At 54.5% G+C, this 23,528-nt stretch overlaps 1 protein-coding gene across 30 annotated transcripts in view; it reads left to right on the top strand.

Moving 5' to 3' along the window:
* PTK2 (protein tyrosine kinase 2) overlaps nucleotides 1-23,528 on the top strand; it is a 258,384-nt gene that overhangs the window by 202,304 nt on the left and 32,552 nt on the right. For 28 of the 30 annotated variants that reach the window (XM_045049564.1, XM_045049561.1, XM_023248624.2 and 25 more), the window contains 3 exons: nucleotides 879-968; nucleotides 3,606-3,810; nucleotides 17,615-17,726. In XM_045049564.1, coding sequence (XP_044905499.1) covers nucleotides 879-968; nucleotides 3,606-3,810; nucleotides 17,615-17,726 — 407 coding nt within the window. Of the gene's footprint in view, nucleotides 1-878; nucleotides 969-3,605; nucleotides 3,811-16,076; nucleotides 16,925-17,614; nucleotides 17,727-23,528 lie in introns of those variants that run through there. The other 2 variants (XM_045049569.1, XM_023248640.2) reach the window with 2 other exon arrangements.

The raw sequence follows: 23,528 nt of genomic DNA, 5'->3' as shown, positions 1-23,528 counted from the left end.
GAACGTTCAGTGGGGCGCTGAGGCCTTTCCTTCGTGGCACAGAAGGAAGGTTTGTGTGGCCTCGAAAGCACGATGCTTCAGGCTGTCCTGAGGACTGCACTTTCTCATTCCATCGTCCGTCCTGCTCTTCACGTACTGGTGACGGCGTCGTCGCCAGTCCTCCCTGCGTGACCCGAGTTGGCGCATTCGGCCAGTCGCTGACGTCTGTAACTCGCAGTCATGTGGTGCTCTCGTAGGGGCAGCGGGCATCTGGAGCCTGTCTCCGCTGGGGCGTGGGGACGGGTGGGGGCGGTGCCGGACGGCCCGAGCCCCTCTGGCTCTGGGCCAGGGCCTGGCCTTGAACCCCAGCTCTGGCACCTGGCGGTGGGGCGGCCTCCGGCAAGTCACGTAACGCGTCTGAACCTCGTTTTCTGAAGAAAAGAGAGCCTACCAGGACAAGTTGTTTTCGGGGCTTAGGTTGGAGTCGATGTGAGACGTCGTATGTGTACGTACGTGTTTCCCTAGAAACACCGGTTCCCTACTGGGAACGAGAGCCGACCACGTGTCCTTAGCAGAGGCTGCAGCCTGTGGACGAGGAGCTGTCGGGGAAACCGCCCAGCTCCGCGTGACCGGGCGCGGGGCTCCCTCTCCCTCGTTCCCCGCCTCTCTGCGGAGGGAAGGACCTCAGTGTTTTATCTCCCTCCCGCGGCCTCAGCAGCTACTCCCAGTGACCTGACAGAAAGGCAGGAAACAGAAAGTAGCTCTCCCAAATAAGCAGAGTCCAAGGGGTCAGGTGCTTAAAGCTTTTTATTTTGGAAGTAAAAGTCTCTGCTAGCTGTAGCTGTGAGATCCTTGAGCAGATAACAAGGAAAATTCACTTTCTAAAATTAATCTTCTAGCTTCCAAAGGAAAGTTGCCTATTAAATGGATGGCTCCAGAGTCCATCAACTTTCGACGTTTTACCTCAGCCAGTGACGTGTGGATGTTCGGTGAGTATCGTGAAGTTTCGTGTTGTTACGTTGTGCTTCGTGTATGCCACACAACGCACGTGGCGTCACCTCTCTTCACGGCGTGGGCTGACGTGCCTTCCCTTGTCTGACCGCTCCTTCGCCGGGCACGGGGCGCCAAGCGAGCGCCGGCGTTGTGTGTCACTTCTGGGAGGCCCCGCTCTCGCCCTCTTCTCCTCCCCCTTCTGTCTCGCTCTGCCGTCTCTGCATCCCTCCCTGGGGGAGATCTTTCCCTTCCCTCCCGTCTCTCTCTGCCGTCTCGTCCGTTCCTTCCGTGTGACTGACCGTACGTGGTCGACCTGTCCCTCTGGTTCTGTGACCGCGTGCTTCACGGGTCTGGGGTCCCGTCCCGTCCTGGGGTCTGACCTCCTCCTGACTTGTCTCACGGCCTCACGGTTTGCTCCTGGGTCCTCTGTGGCTTCTGCCCCGACGCCTACCCCGTGCCTTGCCACCTGCTCCGGGTCGGGCGCCGTCCTCCTGCTCTGTGGGCCGTCACGGACCCTCCTGAGTGGCGCGACGGTGGCCCTTGCTCCGTCACATTTGAGACCAGTCTCCCTTTTTGATACGCACGACACTCCTTCCCCACCCCACTCTTCTGGCGTAACTCCGTCTGCCTGGAGCATGTCCTAAGCCCGTCTCCTCTGGGTGAGATTCTGTCCCACTGTCGGGGCCACCTCAAGCGTCCCCTCTTCTGCGAAGCCTCCTGTGGCGGGCGCGTCCTACAGACGGAACCTGCCCGTCGCCGTGCTCCCTGCGCTTTCTCTCTTGGCCACGCCGCTCAGCATTCATCTTGTGAGAAGTCTGTGTGTGTGTTTTCTCTGCTAGATTTTAAACTGTTTCAGAGGAGATGTCTTCGTAACGTTATGTACCTTTTTTCCCTGTATTTAGAAATCACTTTATGTACATCGAGTCTGTGTTCCTATTTTTTCTTCTGTGTACTGATTGTTGGTTTCATCCAACGCCCTAAGTAATAACAGGTGAAGGAAGGAGCTTTTTAGCAGAGTAGGAAATCGCGTGGCACAATGTAGAAAGGGCCCTGGGGTCTGACGGACACGGCTCTGTGTCCCAGAGCCCCGCTCGTCGGCTGTGTGACCCAGACAGCAAGAAGGTTGCTGTGAAGGGAATTGCGGTTTGCACAGAGTCCACGGTGCCTGTGTTTTCCCATTTTAACTTCTCTGCAACTGGGGTGTGTCATAAGTCAGCAGCGTGTCACAGTCGGTGTCACGGGGGGGGGGTGTGGCACGTGGTGCCCTGCCTGCAACTCGTACGGCAGCTGCCGTTGCCTCCTCGTCTGCGTGGGTTTGAAAGCGCTCTTTGGTAGGATGGAAAGAATTCTTAGAGGTTTTCTTAGAGGATTGTGTCACATCCCCCCCTTTTTTGGTCACATAAAATAGTGGTGTACATTCTAGCCAGTGACATCTTAGATTTATTTGATAGAATGCTGCATTCAAAGAAATGTGAGGTGTAACGATTCAGAACAACACGTAAATTTCAAAGCACCAGAAACATTTTAAGGTCTCAAGAAATGATGACCTGCGTTGTCGTTACCAATAACGCTGTCATGATTTCTGGTGAAAAACGCAGAGCTAAGGCGGTTTTTTGGTCACGCACGCTTCACTTTGAAATGCCTGGAATTTGGATCCCGTCGAGACGTAATTCACACGGGTACGATGCCGTGCCCTGCTTCCCCGGAGGCACACCCCACGTTAGGTACTGCAGACACCCCAAGCGCGTCTCCTCCCTTCAAGCACGTTACACGCGCACGGGTAGGACGGAGACCCGTGAGGCTTTCCCAGGGGGAGTCCGTGGGGAGAGAGCCGAAGGGGCCCTAAGTGTGGCGAAGTTAACACCAGAAAGGTGCGTGTGTGTGGTGCGTTTGGGGGGATGTGCAGTCCCCCACCGTCGCGGCCAGTCTGCCCTCTCGGTTCCCCGACCGGAGCTTCGTGTGGTTGTCATTCTCCGCCTTAGGCTCCGTTCGTCTTTCTTTAAACGCGGGCGCTCAAGCGTTGTTCAGAGGAGCCCGAGAACGCGTGTGGTCCGCGAGGATGCAGGGTGAGTGAGGAAGCTGTGGGCAGGGCCGCCCCGGCCCAGGGAGTCCGGAGCACGCGTAAGCCGGTGACGGTGCCGATGAGCACCCTAGCCACACACGGCCAGCCTCGCGAAAGGAGTCCGGGTGTCCTAAGACGCGAGGCTTCGACTTCAGCATTTTCTTCGTTAGGCCTCGGGTCGGCTGCCGCGGTCACCGGCAGGTCGGACCGCAGCGGGGGGAAGGCAGGATTCATTCGGCTTGTTTTGAACTGGTTCGTGAAACCGTGAGGGATCACCGTCCCCGGTGGGCCATTTTCTAACACGGGATGTTTAGAGGAGTAAACCTCTTCGAAAAGCCGTGGGCCGTCCGGGTCATCGTTTGCTCTTTCGCTGTTCACGTCAGACGAAGTTAATGGTGCTGCGCTCGTTCGCCGCAGAGTTCACGGAGCGCTGCCTCATCTGGCCGCTCGGGCCGGACTCCCACAGCTGGTCCTCTGGCGCCAGCGGTGAAGCCTCCCTCCCCCGCCCCCCGACTCCTGGGCCTCCCCGCTTCCTGCGAAGTTCACGGTCTGTTTTCATCCCGCTTCACAGGTGTGTGTATGTGGGAGATACTGATGCATGGTGTGAAGCCGTTTCAAGGAGTGAAGAACAATGATGTGATCGGTCGAATCGAGAACGGGGAGAGATTACCAATGCCTCCAAATTGCCCTCCCACCCTCTACAGCCTTATGACGAAATGCTGGGCCTATGACCCCAGCAGGCGGCCCCGGTTCACTGAGCTCAAAGCTCAGCTCAGGTAGGAGTGGGGGAGCGAGGGCCGGGGCTGGGGCAGGCTCACGCGGCTTCACCCCCCTCGCAGTCCTCGCGCCGCGAGGTCCTTCTGTCCGCACGTCTGAGGCTAACTTATTCGCGGGCGAACATAATGACTTTCTTAATGGGTTTGCTTTTATTTATACTTTGCTAGACTCCTCAGGAGATTAGGCCTTAAGATCTTAATAAGCTTCCAATTGCGACCGAATCTCTCCTCCCCAACTTCTGACAGACTTAGCACGGCCGACAAGACCCACAGGAATGTCGTCCCCGGCTGCCTGTCAGTCCCGTCCCCAGCCCTCCTCCCATCGCCGGCACGCTCCTAACCGCTTACGCTTCTCCCGGCACAGCCCGCCATCTGCGTGCTCCCCCTCTCCCGACACATGACCACCTGTTTGGTGTCCAGAATCCTGCTCAGATGTCACCCCTTCGGGGGGCTTCCCTAATCAGCCCTGCCCCCAGAGAGATGGCCACCCTCCGGAACCTTTTCGGTACTTCTTCTGTTACAGTTAAAACACCCCCCTGCCTGTTGCGCGGCCGTCTGGCGGCTCGTGCTTGGTGCCACGCGCGGTCAGACCCAGACTTTCGGTAGCTCCCGGGCCCCCGGAGGGAGCACACGGGGACTTGGCGGCCTGCGGGGCCCCTCAGGGTGTCTGCCCACGGCGGACCCTGCCACCTGGCCTGAGGATTCCGCATCTGCGTGTCTGGTCCCCGGCCAGCCTCCGCGCTCTCGACGGGCATCACCGCGTCGTGCTCATTTCTGCGGCCCCGGCACAGGGGTCTGATACGTGCTCAGTGAACGGTTGCCGAATTGAAGTCTAGACTGAGACTTAGCACTGTAAGCAGTAAGGTATCTTCACGTGATACATACCCACGGGGAGCCTCGTTGTGTAACCAACGCCGTGGCTGAACGTGTGCCGTTTCACCGGTTTCACGCTTCCTCTATTTTGTGTGCGAACTTTAAAATTTTGGTGTATTTTAGGTTTTTTTTTCATAAAAATTACCGAGTGTCAGGATCCAAGAGGTCCTGGTAGTGCCTCCGGCCCATCCTTACCCCCCAGTGCCTGAAGCCCCACCCCATCTTCAGGCAAGTCCGCTCACCAGACAAGTCTCCGTGGGAGGAGCGTGCTTCAGGGAGGAATTAGTAAGGCTGCTGGCAGAGATTTAAGACATTCATCCAGTCAGGAATTCTTGGCTAAGCGCCTCCTTCGTTGTCAGTGAGGTTCTGGGGATTCAACACTGAACACAGCACAAGCCGTCCCCAGGGTTCACAGCCCAGGGGACCAGACGGGCCAGCAGGTCCCGTACAGCGAGAAGCACGCTCTGCGAGGGGCTCCTCCCGGGGCCCCGGGACGCTCCCCTGCGGGCCCGGGCCCATCCTGTCGGGCCCCACAGAACAACTCAGCTCTGCCTTCCGCGTGACAGTCCTTCAAGTGTTTCCAGATGCCTCTCTTCAGGCTAAAAGTCTCCAGTTTCTTGACTGTCCTACAGCTAATGATTCGTGCTCTCACTGCTAGAGCTGGATTTTGAATGTGCTTTGTTTCATGTTTCGCTCATACTTTTTTTTGTTTCTCCTTCATCTTTCCTCAGAATTTGACAGATTCTGTCCTCAGAATTCCTCCCCTCTGTGACGCCGGTCCCTCCCCCTGCCTCCCAGACTCCTCCTCTGTCTCGCCACCCTGCGGCTTTTCCACGACGCTATGAGTTCCGAGCACATGTCCGTCCTGGGCCGCCCTCCTTTCTCAGCGCGCTTCCTGGGCCGTCTAAACTCTCACCTCTGTGTCTGCCGCTTCCGTCCTGCCTTTTCTCTCGAGTCCCAAAGCCGCCTTTTAGATGGCTGCTGGGCCCCGTTCATCCTACAGCCAGCCAGTCACCTTGCCTCCCGGGCAGCCCCTGGCCCTCGCCTTCTGTAGGTTACAAAGGTACCTTTCCTCGTCTCCGTCTTGGGAGTGAGCGCTGATCCCTCACCGTCCCCCAACTGCGCAGCTGGGGAGACTCGACACAGGGTCTTCAGACCCCTCCCCTCCCCCAGACCGCCCTCCGTCTGTCTGGCAGAGCTCCTTAGTGGATCTCATGAATCATCACTGCAGATAAGCAGCTCCCTCACTGGAACAGCCCTCAGTGGGTTCCTGTTACCCCCACCGCCCACCCCCGGTCCCATGTGAGGTGGAGGCTTCCAGAATAGACTGAGGATTCCTTCCATCCTGCCCCTTTCTCACACGGTGGCCTCACTAACCCTCTCGGCCTGGGATGCCCTCTTCTCCACCTGGTGGAATCCTGCCCGTCTTTCTCGCCTTCTTTCGCACAGCGGCTCCACAGCTGACGAGCCTCCCCCGCGGAGTCTCCGGAGCACTTTGTTCTTGTCGTGCTCCCCCTGTGCTGCCACAGACGGCTGCGCCCGCGTTCAGCCCGTTCCACAAACACCGTGGGCGCCACGAGGGCTGAGCCTGGGGCCCGGTCTCTGGGGCAGGAGGACTACACCTTTCCTGCCCTCGAGGAGCTCACAGTCTAGTATGTCCCAGCCCTACTAGACTGAGGCTCCTTGAGGGCAGGGATCGTCATACTCGCCTCGGTGCTGCCCGCACCCGCAGGCCAGGGGCCTGCGCACAGTAGGGCCCACGCAACGCTCCAGTCATGGCCTTGCGCATGAAAGCTCACATCAGCGTTCACTGAAGGACTGCTGCATTAGGAAAACTTGTTCCCAAAACTCTGCAAGGTGAATTTGTAGAACTAAATAGAATGGTTTCATACACACACACATAAAATACATACTGTACCTAGACTATGACTTCTGGATCTCTTGCGCACAGTTGAGCAAGTCGTTGAGCGTTAATTCTGTTTGTTTCTGTTTAGTCAGAAGTGGAGTTTAACTTTGCATCTTGAACGTGTGTAATATGGCTCCCAAAGAGGCCAAAAAATGTAACTTTATATATAATAGCTCTTAGACACTTACAGGTCCCAGTACGTCACAATGATTAAATAGAGTCTTTTATTGAGTTTTACGCAGTTTTTATCGTATCAAAGATTTTGACAAAGTAGTAAATCTCGGGGAGTCTTTACTCCAGGTCAGTTAAAAGTGTTTCCCAAATCCCATTCTCCGTGACCTTAAAAGAAAAGATCTCGAATGAACTCCAATTACCGTGGACTGCATGCATTTTGGGGCCATGTGTTTGTTGTTCACTGTGCGTTGAGAAAAGGCGCTCGGGATGATCCTCGCCCCGCCGAGTCAGACAGTCCCGGGCCACACTTCCACGGGTGGATCCCCAGGACTCCCATGTCTGTCCTCCGTACATCCTGCATTCTTATTCACGGATGTGAACCCCCAGAGAAGCACAGGGACGGGAACCTGCGGGTGGCCTGTCAACGAGTGGAAGCACTCCCGGGGACCTGCACTGAACGTGACCCCAGTGTGCACCGAGCCACGCGTGTCCTGACTGACAGGCCGTAAGGGTACACGGAGCAGTTTTTGAATGAAAGCACCACTTAATCCCTGGGTAGCTCAGTTAGTTCTTCAGTAGCCCACATGCCAAGGAAACTGCAGTCCCAGCCTCAGTATCCGCCCTCCCGGAGCTCACGCTTCCCCCGGCACCCGGCCTGGCCCAGGGCCTTGTGCCGCCACACAGCAAGGTCGCCCGTTGGCGGCTGAGTCCGGGGAGGCATGGTAGGTTCACGTGGACTTTCTTAAGTCCTTTCTTGGCAAATGAGGGCAACACACTCATAAAATTCCAGTGTAAACTTTTACACCGTGATTTTTGTATCTTGTAAACTTTTTCTTGCCACGCAAAGATGTGAGCGTATAAACGTGCCAGGAAGTAAACGGCTCTCTGGTTTGTCACAAGTCGGGACAAGCCGGGCACGCCCACACGGCCGACATGCGGAATCAGAAGACAGCCCTTTCCGACGACAGCCCACCCTCCGAGGGTGACCGCTAACCGTGGATTGGCTCCGCCTGCCTTCGAGCTTTATGTCGGTGGTATCACTCAGTGTGTGCTTTTTTGTTCGTTGCTTGTTTCGTTCGGCATTTAGTTGGAGACCATCCGCGTTATTCAGGCAGTCGCCCCTCTTTCTCCTCGCTCTGTGGTGCTCCGGTTCGTCCCTCCTCCTGTGGGGAATGTGCATGCTTTCCAGCTGGGCTGCCCAGAGCACTCTTGTGTCTTTTTGGTGAGCGAAGGGACAGGAATGCCAGCTGGGCGCGTCTCTGAGTGTCAGCGGGCGTGCACAGGTGTAGGGTCGGTAGGTCCTGCCGGTTTTCCGGAGCCGATATAACGTGCTGCCCCCGGCGGTGAACGAGCACTCCAGTCGCCCCAGACATAATGGTTTTGTAAACCTTTGGAAACAACTCCATGTTTCTATGCTCACTGTTTTCACATACGAAGTTTAGGCAAAAGAATATAAGTGGGAGGGGCGGCTGGGTGGCTCAGTCAGTCGAGCCTCTGACGTCACCTCAGGTCGTGATCTCACCATTTGTGAGCTGGAGCCCCACGTCGGGCTCTGTGCTGACATCTTGGAGCTCGGAGCCTGCTTCAGATTCTGTCTCCCTCTCTCTCTCTGCCCCTGTCCTGCTTGCACTCTGTCTCTCTCTCAAAAATAAATAAACGTTAAAAAAAAAAAAAAAGGTATAAGTGGTAAAAGAACATAACCATTTCCCTGAAAGAACGCTGACCCAGTACGTGTCACTGGGGAAGGCGCTCCGTGCTTTGAGTTGGTCTCCATCGCCGTGGTCTTCGGGAAGACCTCTTAAAGCAAACCATGTTCCTTGATGGCCGGTCTCTGCCCTCTACAGTCAGCTTCCGTAGTGGTGTCATCGGAAACCAGCATCTACTAAGTGCTTTCCGTTGCCAGGCCTTGTGCCCTGAACTCTCACACGTTAGGTCATCTTAGTCCTCACGGTCCTTGGAGACGTAGGTGACGTCACCACTGCCCGTTCACAAATAAGGAGGCTGGAGGGCCGAGCTTGGGCAGTGAGCCCGCTGAGTCCCGGGCTCGGGCTTCCAGCTGTTGCGCGCCAGGCCTTGACCCGAGACGTGGCTAGATATCCATATGTGCACTGTCGCGCTCTGCCTTGGGACCGCGACTGTGGGCACGTGGTCAATGCTTAGTTGAAAAGGGGAAAGAAGGAAGAAAAGAAAAAACCAGTGTTCGAAGGAATTCCTGCTCCTGTGATTCTCTTGTTTGTGTTCAGTCAGAACCAGAGAAATTCCCCAGAGGGAGAGGCAGCACCTGGCGTGTGCAGGGGCCACCACCCGCATGGCCGCCGGGCGCTGCATCGAATCTTTGTCCCGTCACCTCCCGAGTGTGCGGTACGTGCCGCGTGGGCCTCTGGGGCCCCAGATACGGTGGGGAGCGGCGGTGGAAGTCACACATGAGGCCCCGCAGGGGTGACTGGAGGCCGTCTGCAGCGCGGGCCTTGGGGGCAGGGGAGGGCGGGCTGTCAGGTTGAGAATGTGGTCGTGTTTGCTTTTGAACTTTGTCAAGCAAAGCTGGCCTGTGAGAGATGTGTCCAGTTAGGAAGTAACAGCTTGGAGCGGCTGTGGCCGCGGATTTATTACATGTTTTTCGGACCACATCTGACCATCGACTCCAGTGAAGTTGCAGGCTTCCCCCCCCCCACCCCGACCCGGACACGAACCGTGCGTCCAGTGCTCGGGGAGGTAGAACCTGCACGGGCGTGGGCGCAGACAGGAGCTCACCCTGCTGTTCAGAGTGGTGAGTGTTGTGTTAGGAAGGTCAGAGCTGAAGAAGGGATTTGAGAAGGCTGCGTGATCTCGGGCAAGTGACCCTGCCTCCCTGGAGGAGCAGGGTCCCGCGTCCCACCCAGCTTGGTTTTCAGGGTCACGAGAAACTGTCTGAAATGCTTCGGGCTGTGTGAGGCTCGGGGTGGGCGCACACCCTGTCACCGCTGCTCTGGTCACACCAGAGCGGCTCCCGAAGATCTGGAAGGGACCTGGGCATCTCAGCGCACAGAGGAGCGACCAGGTACTTCAGAGAGAAGTCTGGTCACCTGGATTTAAAAGCATTAGCTGTCGTGATCCACGTACCGGATATGACGACATTTCACAGATGTGTCACAGAGATGTGGACCTTCCACCTTTAATCCGTGAACAGTGTCTTATACAAGCCTTTTTAATCCTTTTTGATTCTTCATTTATCCTAGTAAGTGGACTCTAGATGAAAAGCTCTGGGTCTGATCGATGATACAAGGTATTTGTGCCACTTCTCTGTGTATTTTCTTAAGTGGTTTTGTATTTACTTCCAAAATTCCTCTCAAAGGTGGTGTCTGAATCTCTCCTTAGTCATCATATCTGTATCCTTCCCTCACCAGCCTGTTGGGTCTAGATATCATCTAGAAGAGTAATCAGTTTCTCAGGTCGTCCTACACACGTCTTCAAATGTTCACGGCGTCTGAACTTCAGGGGTTTGTTTGTCGGGTTTTCTTTTTTTCATCCTTAGCCTTACCAGTAATTTAAAAAGTCAAGAGTAAATTGCAATTTAGTAGGAATTGATATGACATTGACCTTTCTTGCACTAAGGATTATGTCTTAACTGCTTCCGTGAGGCTCCTCGTGACCCGTCCTTGGCTCCTGCCCACACATGGCTGTTCAGAGCTGTACCGTGTGCGTATCGTTACACCTCCACAGCTTGGTTTTGTGTGAGCAGATTTCCAGTGAGGTTTAAATGTGCATTTCATAAAAATTAGTCTTTTGTACTTACACGGCTGCAAAGGTCGTTTCCATGCCTATTTCCTTCTTTGACTTCAGAGCAGTTCTTTTTACTTTCGTTTTTGATTTTAGAGAGCGAATGAGCACGAGTGAGAAAGAGACTCTTAAGCAGGCTCCACGCGCAGCACGGAACCTGACACGGGGCTCGATCCCACGACCTTGGGATTGTGACCTGAGCTGAAGTCAAGAGACGCTCATCTGACTGAGCCACCCAGGCGCCCCTGACTTCACAGCGGTTCTTAAGAACGAGTAACGATTTCCCTTTTCGCTGAGGAGCCTGAGGCTCAGGAAGTCCTGTGACTTGCCCTGGATTGTGCGGCTCACAAGGGGCAGACCTCAGACCCTGGGCCCCTTTGTCCTGCCTCCGAGACCAGGGCTCTTTCTTGCCCATCGGCCACAGTGTGCCCTCCTGCCTGACCGGGTCGCTGACTGCTCCCAGCCTCCTGGATTTCCCCACGCGCTGTGGTCTTCCCTCACCTGTGTGACCTGTAAGGAGAGGCCTCCGACCAGATGAGGCGTTACGTGTCAGTCCTGCACACAGTGACTCCGTCCGGTCGGAGTGCTGCCCTCCCAGCCCACATGGAAACCCTTGCCCTCGGTCCTGTTTCTGTTGCCAGTTTTGCCTCCTCTGCAGCCGTTTTCCATTCTTCTTCACTGAATTTTGTCTCTGGGGTCATTATCCCTAAGAACGTGAGGGGACAGCAGAGCGGCCACGAAGGTCTCCCTTTCTGTCTAGATGGCGGACGGAGGAGTGCAGGAAACAGATGGAGAAACCCTGGCTTTGTGCCGGGTACAGATTAACACGCGGCTAAAGCCCAGCCCAGAGGGAAGCAAAAGTGCCCTGTGCTCGGTCCATTTGTTCTTGGCTGAGGGTTCGGCACCTGGAGGACAATGGCCTCTCTCCCACACCTCTCTCTCTAAGCCCCACACCTGCATTTCAGCAGTACCTTCCGCGCTATAATTGTAGTGATCGCTCCAGAGATGGCAACATGCACGTTTCACTTTCCCCACCTCTTTCAAGTTGAGTTAGCAACTGGACTGTGCTTACTGGGGTCGAGTCCTGGCAGCCGAGAAGACCTGTTTGCCACCACCTCGCTCCTTTGTGCTCTAGATGCCATAGGTTTCATGTGTGAATGTTAGTGACCTCTCAGAATGAGGTGTTGTGTGTGTGTGTGTGTGTGTGTGTGTGTGTGTGTGTGTGTGTGTGTGTTAGCTAGTATTTTAAGCAAAGAAACAGCCTTTCATACTTACCTCTGCACAGTGCGCTTCATTCTTTCCCAGCTAGGCGTCTTCCGTTCAGTTTCCCACTCACCCGAAGAACTTGAGCGTTTCCCGTGTACGTCTGTTGGTGGTGAATTCCATTAGTTTTGGGGTTCTTATCTGAAAACGAATTGAACTTCATCTCACTGGAGTGGAGCTCCGACTTGACAGGAGATTTCTTTTGGCGCGTTACAGCTGTTCTTGCGCTGCCTCCTGACCTCTGTTCTTTCTAATAAGAAGTCAGGGGACTTCCTTGGGAAAGAAACCATCCCTCTGCCCGTGCTTTGTCGTTCTGTACTGGCCGCTTCCACGGGCTCCTCTTCATCTTTGGGCTTCAGCAGTTTAACGAGGATGCACCGGGTGTGGTTTTCTCTGTATGGATCATACGTTGGCTTCCCTGACACTCCTGAATCTGTAAGTGTATGACTTTCACAACTATTCGTGCAGGTATTTTGTGCTCCAGTTTCTTCTAAAATTCCCATTGCGTGTTTGTTACTCCTTGTGATAGCATCCTTCACATCCCAGGGTGTTCTTTTTCTCCCCCACCCCCGCCCCCACCAACCCCGGTCTTTTTTCTCCAAGTCCTTCGGATTGGATCGTTTGAATTGATTTATCTTCAGGCCGCCTAATTGTTCTGTCATCTCCACCCTACCAGTCATTCGATCCTGCAGAGATTTTGTTCCAGATACTGTATTTTTCATTGTAGAGTTTTCATTTGGCTCTTTCTTACAGTTTCTATTTCCTTGCTGACATTTCTGATCTTTCCATTAATTATGAACAGATTTTCCTTTATATCCTTGAATGCAATAGCTCTTCAAAGTCCCTGCCTGCTAATTCCAACCTTGAGTTGTCTTTGGAGTTGCCTCTTTTACACTGTTTTTTCCTCATGAGAATGGATCACACTTTCATGTTTATTTGTATGTTGAGTATTTTTGAGTTTATTTGTATATAGAGATTGTGCACTGGACATTGTGAGTGATAGATCGCAGAAACTCTGGAATCAGTTATATTCCTCTGGAGAATGGTTTGTGTGTTTTAGCAGGCAATTAGCTAGGCTGGTCTCGGATCGCAGATTCTCTCCCCATGCTGTGGGCAGTAGCCTATGTCTCAGTTCAGTTCTCTTAGCCTTAGCGGGGCTGCTCAGAGCCTGTCCTGTGTGCGTGGTTCCAGGTTCAACTAGAGATTTGGGCAGAATCTATAAGACTAGGGCCTGCTTTCTGGCGAATGGCCCCCACGGTGCCAGCCCCCTCAGAGTCTGGCTGCTCTCCTGTGCCGTCCTAGGTCCATAGCCCATAGTCACTGTCTGCATGAGTGTTGGTCCAATAGGAGCTGTGCAAACTTGCCAGAAACAGAGAGAGGTCACGATTTTTAAAGAAAGACTTTTTTTTAATGTTTGTTTATTTCTGAGAGAGAGAGAGCATGAACAGGGGAGGGGACAGAGAGAGAGGGAGACACAGAATCCAAAGCAGGCTCCAGGCTCTGAGCCGTCAGCGCAGAGCCCAACGAGGGACTCGAACCCACAAACCATGAGATCGTGACCCGAGCCGAAGTCGGAGGCTTAACTGACTGAGCCACCCAGGTGCCCCAAGAAAGATTTCAGTAGAAATCCCTTCTCGGAAAAGCATTTTGAGATGAGCAGTGCCACAAGCAAACAAAAGTGCGCTATTTCCTGCAGTTTGGGAAACACGAAGAGAAACGCAGTCTCGGTGCATTCGTGAAACCAGACGTCCAGGCTCCTCTGCCGTTTGTAAGAGACGAAGAGCCCAGGCCGGCGCTGTACCACTGCAGGTTTTGCATTCAGCTCCCCAGTCAGCCACTTACAGATACACGGTTCACAGTTTCATCTAAAGTCTCCAGACTTGTTTTCTGCAAAGATATCAGCCGGGTTTTTGTTGTTGTTGTTAAAAGGTCAATTCCATTCCTTTGTGGTGAGGCAGTGTTGGGTAATTAAAAGAGATCATGTTTCAAAACTGGTATTCCTGAGAACTTGCCAGAACGAGCTCTTTCCCTCTTGGCTTCTTTTCCTTTCAGTCTGGATGTTTTCCAGATTCGCCTAAGTAGCCTGTAAACCCAGACTGATTTTGTGTTTAGGTGATCAAAGCTCAATCTTGAAAATAACGTTATTCAAGCAAAGGGTATTTCCCATACTTAAAAGGAGAAATGTTGTGTAGTTTCAGAGGAGCGAACGGTAGTGCCTCCACTCACACGAGAAACGCCGCAGAAACGAAACAGAAAATCTCCTTTCTTTCCTAGTAGCAGAAGGTCAGGTGAAAAAGTGCGGAGCCAACTGACATCTACTTAAAAGTTTTACTGATTTCCGCCCCCCCCCCCCCCCGCATGCTTTGTTTCCCCACCCTAACGATGGGTGGGACGGACACTACTAGTCTCGTTTAGGAATAAGCAGACACCCTGAAAAAGACGAGGCCACCCGCAGCCACACAGGCCAGCAGAGGCGCAGCCCACAGCTTGTGGCTCTCGCTGTCTCCTTGGACAGCCTGGACGGCTCGGCCGTCAGCTGTGCGGGACTGATGGCCCTTTTCCACTCCGAACCCAGTCTGGGTTGAAGATTTGTTTCTGTGTCTTAGCTCAGTCCTGGAAGGAGAGGAACCCACTGGACCACTCCTTTCCTCTCCATGAAAATGCCTCAGAAGTGAAATCACATTTTGTCGCTCCAGAATGGAAATGTAATCAGACCTCGCCGTACTTGCTCACGGAGGGCGCAAGACCACGAGAGCACAGTCGGCAGCCCCCCCACGCTCTCTGTCCTCGGAATCTGACTCGATTCCTTTGAGGACCATTTCTGTTGTTGTGAGGGAAGTGGAAAAACAAAAGAAACATCACAGACTGTACTTCTTTCGCCTTTCACACCTGTCTCACTAAGTGGGGCTGGCGGATGGGCACGCGTTCGGATGTCTGTAAAGGAAAAGCCCAAGCCCTCGCCCGTTCGTCTGCTTGCAAGTTTGAGACCTAGAGGCTGGCGTCCCAGGGGGGACCGTGGGGGCTCCCTGCCAGCTCACAGCAGGCGGCCCGACTCTTTCACATGGAACGTATCGCTACTAAAAATATTTGCAGTTTGGGAAAATATGTTTAAATTTGACCTCCTTGACCCTCTGCGCTTTCTAGCCTGTTGCTCGGGCTTGTGCCGCAGCTTTGCAGAGAACGGCTCAGAAATGTCTCCGTGTGCACGCCTGCTCCGTCTGTGGACTAGTCTTCCCACTGTAGAAACAGACCTTTTATGAGTTATTTATACTCTTGACTACTCTGAGCAACAAGTGACGGTTTCGCAGAAGCATTCCGACATGTGATTTTTGGGATGAGAACCAAATACCGGGATCCAAGTAGTCTTCCCCGTTACTGCTGCTCTACAAGGGACGTGACTGGCGGGTTCGGTTAAAGAGATACCGCAGTGCCTGGCATGTGCACGTGCTGTAAATGGACAGGACAGCGGTGGGACACGTACAGTCCAGATCCCACGGAGCAGCGAAATCGCATACGTGGTTATGTGGTCAAAGGGCTACGGTGAAGGATTCGGAGAGAGTGGGGCAGAGCGGATGTGGATGGAAGAAGCAGGGTGGACGGAGCCTGAGAGGGTCTCCCATGGCAAGGGACCTCACGTGACCTTCTGGAAGTTTTTGTGGGGGAACAGTAACCTTAAGATCAGGGTGGCCCATATCACAAAACAAGCCTTATGAAATAAACTGCCTCAGTGGGGCCTACTTAAAATGCAGTTCCCGTGGCATTAAAGAATATGTCCTGCTTGGCCACCTCATAGCTTGCCCGTATTTTAATTATTTGAAGAAGTTGGAAAAAAAAAAAAAAAAGATGATTTTTCCTTGACTTTTATGGATTTTTCAGTCGTTAAAAACTATGAAACGTTTGGAAATTCTGATTCGGGGTCTGTTACTTATTTTGAGGGCCCTGGATGAGAGCAGGGTGCAGACAAACTAACCCGGGGGAGCTCCTCTCTCGGGCCACTGGCCCCAGGCTGGACTCCGGTTCCCCGTGGCCATCTGAAAGAAGGTGGCCTGCACTCCTTCCCTGTGGACAGTACAGGGCTGGAAACTTGTTGACAGCTCAGCAAGTTGACTCTACTGGTTGTGGCTTCACTCACCCACTCGCCTCTCATTGTTTTAAGTATTTGGAGAGAGAGGTAAAGAGAGACAGAGTATAAATGAGGGAGGAGCGGAGAGGGAGAGAGAAGGGGACGGGAGGGGTAGAGACAGGGAGAGAGAATCCCAAGCAGGCTCTACGCTGGGGCTTGAACCCACAAACTGTGAGATCGTGACCTCACCCTCCAGACCGGCAAGGGGTGTGCCGAGCCAGCACTACTAGGAATCTGGCCGGACATCGAGAGTCGGACGCTTAACGGACTGACTCCCCCGGGCGCCCTGTGCCTCGTCATCGTTTGTGCACACAGCGATGCTCCACGTCTACACTGATTCTGGACGCAAGACAACAGGCTGTCAGGTCGCAGCTCTCAGCCCAGTGGGAGCAGGAGGCGAGCGGATGCATGCTGGCGGTGCATCGTGACCAGGGTTCTGGCCTCCTTCAGCCCCAGGGCCGGCCTCCTAGCAGTGCCGGCTCGGCACGCCCCTTGCCAGCCTGGAGGGTGACGCTAACTCTTAAGCGCTCTTCAAGTTCCGTGCTCCTCTCTAAGCCGTGATCCTCTGGCTGGAGCACGAAGGAAACCACACTCATGTTTTCAAGAGGGAGTGGAATCTTGGGACCGAAAGCTTTTACTCTAACACACTAATGTCATCAGTGAGGAAAACATTCCCATGCCTTTAAAAGAAAAAAAAAAGCCCTCACGTCTGTAGTAATGGTTTGCTGACTCAGAGCAATTATGAAATGAATTTCTGTGCTTTCCTGACTTTAAGGTGATCGCATGAGTTAGCTTGTGTGAGAAACAGCCCGCTCCAGCCTCCCATCAGGCAGGAATGTCTTTTTGAAACAGTTGAGCAGATTCCCAGATTGGAAAGGGTCTGTGCAGCTGACCTCACTCTTTTCATGAGTAATTCTGGGTGGTTATTGACTGCGCTCTGCCAGAAGGCTCGAAACCGTGAATGAGCGTCATTCTTAGCAGCCGGGGGCCGCAGGCGTGCAGGAGAGAGCCGCAGCCCGGTGAGGACCGAGGGTTCGGGGACCTGCTGCCCACTGAGCCCCGGGGGCGGGGGGGGGGGGGCAGAGGGGGCGGGCGCTGCGGACCGGGGAGCTGGTGAGGCTCGCGGCGGCTGCTCCGGGCGGCGTGCGGGCTGGCGGCCACGGCTCAGGAGCCGCAGCGGCCCGTGGGGATGGGGGCCGGGGCCAGGCGGGGCAGCAGGTGGCCTCGGCGTGGCGGGCGGAGGCACCGGCAGCCCGTGGCCTCGTTTTCCCGACGAGATAAAGCTGAGAGTTGGGGAGGTTACTGGCCGGATTGTGGATTGTCCCCCGGCGCGCTGGGGTGGGGGCCCGTGTGCGTGTGAGGAGCCCGTCCCGAGGCGCGTGGCCGTGCCCGACCCAGTGCTGCTCGGGGTGTCTCGGGGCCGTGCCGTTCTGCTCACAGACCTCCCCTCCTGGCGCTCCTCTGGGTTTCCCCGAGCTCTCCGGTCTCACCCGCTGCCCTTCTCTCCCCTGCGGCTGTGCTGAAAGCGGGCTCGCGGTCGGGACCGGGGCTCCTCTAGCCTTAGAGACCGGATCGGCTCTCCCTTTCGTCCTCGTTGCCCTCTCGTCGGCCGGCCGGCGCTCCTTACGTCAGCCCGGGGGTGGGGGGCCCGGTGTGTGCCCGCTCGCTCCGGCTGTCAGCTCCCCTTGAACCGTGTGTTCTCTCTCTAGCACCATCCTGGAGGAGGAGAAGGTTCAGCAAGAAGAACGAATGAGGATGGAATCCCGAAGACAGGTCACAGTGTCCTGGGACTCCGGAGGGTCCGACGAAGCGCCACCCAAGGTAGCAGGGGCCCCTACCCCAACTCTGGCATCGCTCCCGCTGACTCTCGAGGCTGCCGGTGCAGGCAGCTGCTGTCTGTGGGAGGCACCCGGGCGTCAGGGTGTCCCAGGAGCCGCCAGTGTCACGCCTCTCCCCTCGCCTGCCTCCCTGCTCCCTGCGTGTTACCCTCACCGCACTCGTTCCCTGGTTTGCATTTCGGCCGGAGGCCCTGTGTGAGGTTAGACGCGGTCTTCAGAGGCTCCTCCTCGGCTCGCCCCACCCCCACCCCCACCCCCAGACTGCAGTGAGCACGCCCGGCGTGGAGGAGGGCTTCCCCCGGTCAGGGAGCATGCGAAGGATGGAGCCGGGATGCAGACCTCCGATAGACCGAAGCCAGACCCCCGAACGCTCCATGCTTCGCCCTGCCGTAAACTGAGTCCCGTGGTCCCTAATTCCCTTCCTCTGGGGCTGGGTTGGGTTGCGAGCCTTGTGCACACGCGCCGCCTACCTGCTCTCTGCGGCCGCCTTCCTGGCCGGGAGCCGGAGGCGTCGCATTTGCAGGTCAGGATCTGCTGGCTGCACCCCCGGGCCTCGCCTGTCCCCCTCCCCCAAGCCCTGCGGCCCTGCGAGGTCACCGAGGCACCCCCCACCCCCCACCCCCCGTGCTCAGCCAAACGGTGGTGGCCGGGCTCTGCTCATAGTTGGCCGTTAAAGCCTCTCATGCGGTTGAGAATTCTTCAGATACCTTTTGCTTTTGAAAGAAAGGTATTTTCACACAGTGGCTTACTTGCCATGAATAATCCAGCTCGGAACGTCTTCTGGAATTTAAATAGATGGTAGGCTTTACCTTCTGTTCGATGAGCTAAAAGCATACGCAGATACTGGCAATTATTTCATTTTCTTTTTGAAAAACGTTCAGAAAATCTGATAGCACAAAGTACTATTTAAATATTATACCAACTTTTTTTTTTTTTCAACGTTTATTTATTTTTGGGACAGAGAGAGACAGAGCATGAACGGGGGAGGGGCAGAGAGAGAGGGAGACACAGAATCGGAAACAGGCTCCAGGCTCTGAGCCGTCAGCCCAGAGCCCGACGCGGGGCTCGAACTCACGGAGCGCGAGATCGTGACCTGGCTGAAGTCGGACGCTTAACCGACTGCGCCACCCAGGCGCCCCTATACCAACTTTTAACGATGCCTGAAAGCTTCTGTTTTCTTGGTCAATATTTTCAACTGTGTAATAGTAAACATCACACATTTAAGGTGACTACGGGTATTGACACAGTTCTTCAGAAATTTTGAGGTGGAGGGTTCCCTGGTCCAGCCTCCTGAACAAGTAGAAAAACTGAGGCCCAGAGGAGGAGGGCCAACGCCACCTTCGACCGGTGTTCCTTTGAGTGAGAGCGAAACCAGTGCGCTTCCGTGTCTCCTGATTTAACGATAGATCTGATGTCACCCACAGAAAAACTGAGAGCCCCTCATCCCAGCATGTAAGGCCCTCCCGCTTTGCATATACACTGCGCCACAGCACAGTGGTCTGGGCCTGGGAGGCATGAGAGTCTGGAAGCTAGTTCCTCAGGCTGAAGGGCCAAGTGGACCTCTTCACATGGGGCTCCGATGACTGGGCCGTCCGCCTCCCCGTTCCCAGCCTCGCCATCCTCTCCGTGAAGCGAGGGTGTTAGCATCCCTCGCCCTCAGGGATGCGGTGAAGGCTGCCTGAGGTCCCGCCTCTGCGGCCCTGATAGAGTCACGGAGGCGTCAGGTGCTGTGCGAACCTGGCGGTGAGCCCCAGATCTTGTAGCGCTCCCCCAAAACTCCACAGAACGAAGAAACTTTGTCCGTCTCAACGTTTTCCTGTAGCTCAGTCTGTAGAATGTTGGTTTAATAATGCTCGTGTGGCTGAATTTTGGAAGGTGTGGTCTGAGGTTAGGCTTTTCTGTTTTAGAGTACAAAGGCCTTTCTTTCTGGTTTCGAGACATTTTCAGAGTGCCTATTTTGAGGCTCTTCTCTCTAATCGAAGATCGGGTCAGCACCTCGTAACCTACTGCCTGTTGTTGTCGCTGGAGTTTGACTGGAATGACCTGCATGCTTCACTGGTGTGCTGTCCCCGGCTGGTTTCAGCCTGCAGCCCCATCACTGTGGCTGCACAGGTTGATACATTCGCTCTTTGACACTTTGAGGAAAAGGTTGGCAAGCCCTGGGTTAAATGTTTTCATGGATAGAAACTCGCCAATGCTAGTATAAACCTACAGACGCTCAATGAATATGAACAGACACACTCATTACCCAGCTCCCTTGCCACAGCCGGAATCAGGTCTGGGCACAGTTTTCCCTCCTCCACAGTGATCCGTGGAATCGAACTCTGCTTTATGGCCCCTGCATTTGACCGGCGTGCAGCTGAGTCCCTTGTCTCCGAGAGGCCAGCCCGCTAGCCCAGCGTCACCTCCTGTCCCTCCACCCCGTTTAGCGGGAAGTCTGGAGCCTCGTCAGTTGTTATAGTTCTCCCTGTGCTGTTTTCGGACAATAAATTCCACTTAAACCTCTTCAGTTCATGTAGGATCTCGGGCTTTTGTAGATGAACATCGTGTACTAATAACATTTGTCGCGTAGCCTAATTAGTTTTTTAAAGGGAAACATTTTTCTCTCCCACGTTCTAGATTCAAAATTGAAAGCTTAATTGTACTTAATGGCAAAGGCACTGTAACCACAAAGCTGATTATCAAAAATTGTCATCAGTTTCTTCATCAATATTTAATACCAATGTTTGGACACAAAATAATCTTCAGAGAAGTTTGCCCGTGAGGAACGCAGCCCGGGGAGCCCCGCTCCGGGTTCATTTCATTTCGGTGATTTGTCCTGCACATCCCCGTCGGTTCATGGGAAAGCCTCCGGCTAAAAATACCTTTCTCTGCAGTTTTAAAAATGTATTTCTTGGATCTGCGGGTCCGAGACCGTTTCAGAGGGCCGTGGGAGCAACACCCATTTCGTAGTAATGCTCACGTGTCCCTGGCCTCGTCCACTCCGCTGGCATTGTCAGTCCTGCTGCAGACGTAACCGCGGGCCAAGCGGCCGTCCCCGCGACGCACGCCAGGGCGGCAGTGCCAGACCGAGCTGGTCATCACCGGTTCTTCGCCACCTGTGCCAGAGCGACGCCGGGGTGCTGCAGAACGACCCCGGCGAAGCGATCACGCGTCCTCCGGGGGAGGAAACAGAAAGTACCGGAAGACGCTTGCGGTGCGGCTGGCCTGAGGAACTGACCGCTTTCCCCGCGGAAGACCAGTGTTTCTTGAAAAAGGGGCGGGCAGACGCTGTGGTTGGTCAGAGTCACGCATTCGGTAGGCGCTTTCTCAAGGAACGAAGCAAGACTGTGTCATCAAGAACAGATGATAGTGTTTGTGGCCAGTGATACAATTTGAGTCTTCAAGCAAAAATTAGAATTTTGAGAAACTTACCCCCATCACCATGACCTGAGAGCTTCGGAATTCTGAGACTTTTGCGATGAGCTCAGAGTGGTATGAACAAACATGACTTTCTCCGTACGTATGCTGAAATGGGCCGGCACTGCACAGGTCCACGGGACTCGGGGACTCCCGGTTTCCAGGTGACCGCTGCAGGATATTACAGGATCACACGTGGGCAGGTGGACGATGCGTTCCCAGTACAGGACGGAGTGATGGATTCCAACAGACGATACGTTTCAGAGTCCACGTCGCAAAAGTCACTCTTAAGAAACCGCCGCTTGTTGTTTGGGGGCAGCACCAACAAACAGCACCCATAGCTGTGCTAAGAAACTGTTAACACCCTTGTCTCCTCTCCAGCTTTACTGCTGTGTGAGGCTGGGCGTTCTCTGTGTGCTACAGTCAGCGAAACAGCACAGCACACAGAGCAGAGAGGCTTCCTTCTGTGAAGCCGAACGTTGAAGGAATTTATCTACATACGTGTAACAGGTGCCCCTCTGCTCCCTGATTTTTTTTTTTAGTTTTGAAAAAATAGATACCTTTTTAACATGTAATTAGTTTGTTGTTGTCGTTTCTTGAGAGAGAGAGAGGGAATGAGGGAGAGAGCAAGCAGGGCAGCGGCAAAGAGGGGGAGACAGATGATCCGAAGCAGGTTTCGTGCTATCAGCACAGAGCCTGACTCGGTGCTCACGAACCATGAGATCATGACCCGACCCGAAGTCGGACGTCTACCTGACTGAGCCACCCAGATGCCCCAGTTTGTTGTTATTTTTAAGTGTGTGTTTTCATCTCTACTAGTGTAGATATTAGTAGATATATTCCAGATGAACAAGAGCTCTTGGAGTCCTTGGTAATTTTTGAAAATATAAAGGGGTCCTGAAGATAGTGTTTGAGAGTGGCTGTCTCAGCAGCGTTTCTCAGCCCGAACAGGACGCAGCAAGCACTCCGCTTACATAAGAAGCATTTGGGGACGCCCTACTGCTGACCCTGAAGTGGAATACGTGGGTAATAAAACGCCTTCCTAATTGCAAAACGCTGGTTCTTCCAGGAGACTGCTAACTGTAGAAGGAAACTACGACGTTATGCACACGCCTGTAGGAGACCCTCAGGAGCGGTGAGATGGTCAGGTGCTTCCCTGTGTGTGCACACCACGGGTACAGACAGCCGCTAGGCCTGCAGAGCCCACGGCCCCAGCCGCGCGTGAACGCACTGGCCGTGGCGATGCGATTTTCTGGAAGGGCGAAAAATCCCGGTACAAGTTCAAACGAAACAAAATGGCGCGTCAGCGTGCACAGTAGCTGCTGTTCCAGTAGGTTCAGTGTGTGGGAAGCTGTGCCACGTGTCGTTTGGGTTCAGATAGCAGGACCGTTGCTGTTTGCCTACGTAAGGTCGAGCGAGGCACCTGAAAGGAGAGAAGGTTCCGTCGTTCTGACCCCCGGTGTCGTCGGGCTCAGCCCGGCACCCTCACGGGTGCCCTGGACGCCTGCAGGAACACTGCCACCCGACGGAGAACCCCCGGTTTAGGGTGTGTTGGCTTTTCCTCCCCCGCCTCACGTGGCCAGACTTGAGCAGAATCTCCCGCAGCTCCACGGTTTGCTTTTCTAAAAACCTTAAAATCCGAGCGTGTGTCTTAGAGGAGGAGACGGAGTAACCTGCCGAATGGTAGTTCCGAGGCGCTCACGTGGAAGCCGTCCTCCAAGAACCGGACGTCAGTCCCCACGACAGCCCCGCCCCCGTGACCCCGTCGGGAACGTGGCGGCGCAGAGGTGAACAGCCCTGACCACAGCCCGTGGCGTCCTGCTCGTAGGGAACACGAACAGCCGTCTGACGGGACACGCGCTCTCCGTGTTCGCGGGTTCGCGGAATTCGGTTTCGCGATCGTCTTGTCTGCCATAAAGCCCGTTTTCATCCTTTTCCCTGTTGTTTTATTTTGAAATGGAACCTTGCAAGTGCTCTCTTTTGTTACCCACTCAGGTATTTGAGTCCCTGTGGGACGTTGTGTGGTGACTTTGCCGGCCCCTCATCAGTTCCTTCTGTATTTTCCGTTTTATTCGTCGAGCCCAAGCACACTTGCCACAGGGCGGCGTCACCGCACAGCGGATTTGGGGGTCGAGCAGGTCTGCCCGCGTGGACGGTGCAGTCTCTTCACGTTGACGAAGTTGTCTGAGCCTCGGCTTTATCCTCTGAAAAAGGGTGATAATACCGCCCGGTGACATTGCTCCTCCAACTGTCAAATCGTATGGAAAGCACGTCAGCTCGGTGCACACGGACACACTGAGGAAAAGTTGTTATTTTTGCCTGGTACTTACATGCAACCTCCAGGACTCAAGCCACGGGACACAACTGTACGACCATCAGAGAGCTG

This window comes from Felis catus, chromosome F2 (assembly GCF_018350175.1).
Source record: "Felis catus isolate Fca126 chromosome F2, F.catus_Fca126_mat1.0, whole genome shotgun sequence".
NCBI lineage: Eukaryota > Metazoa > Chordata > Mammalia > Carnivora > Felidae > Felis > Felis catus.
Note: the sequence above shows the minus strand (reverse complement) of the source record. Positions and strands in the feature narration are given on the sequence as shown.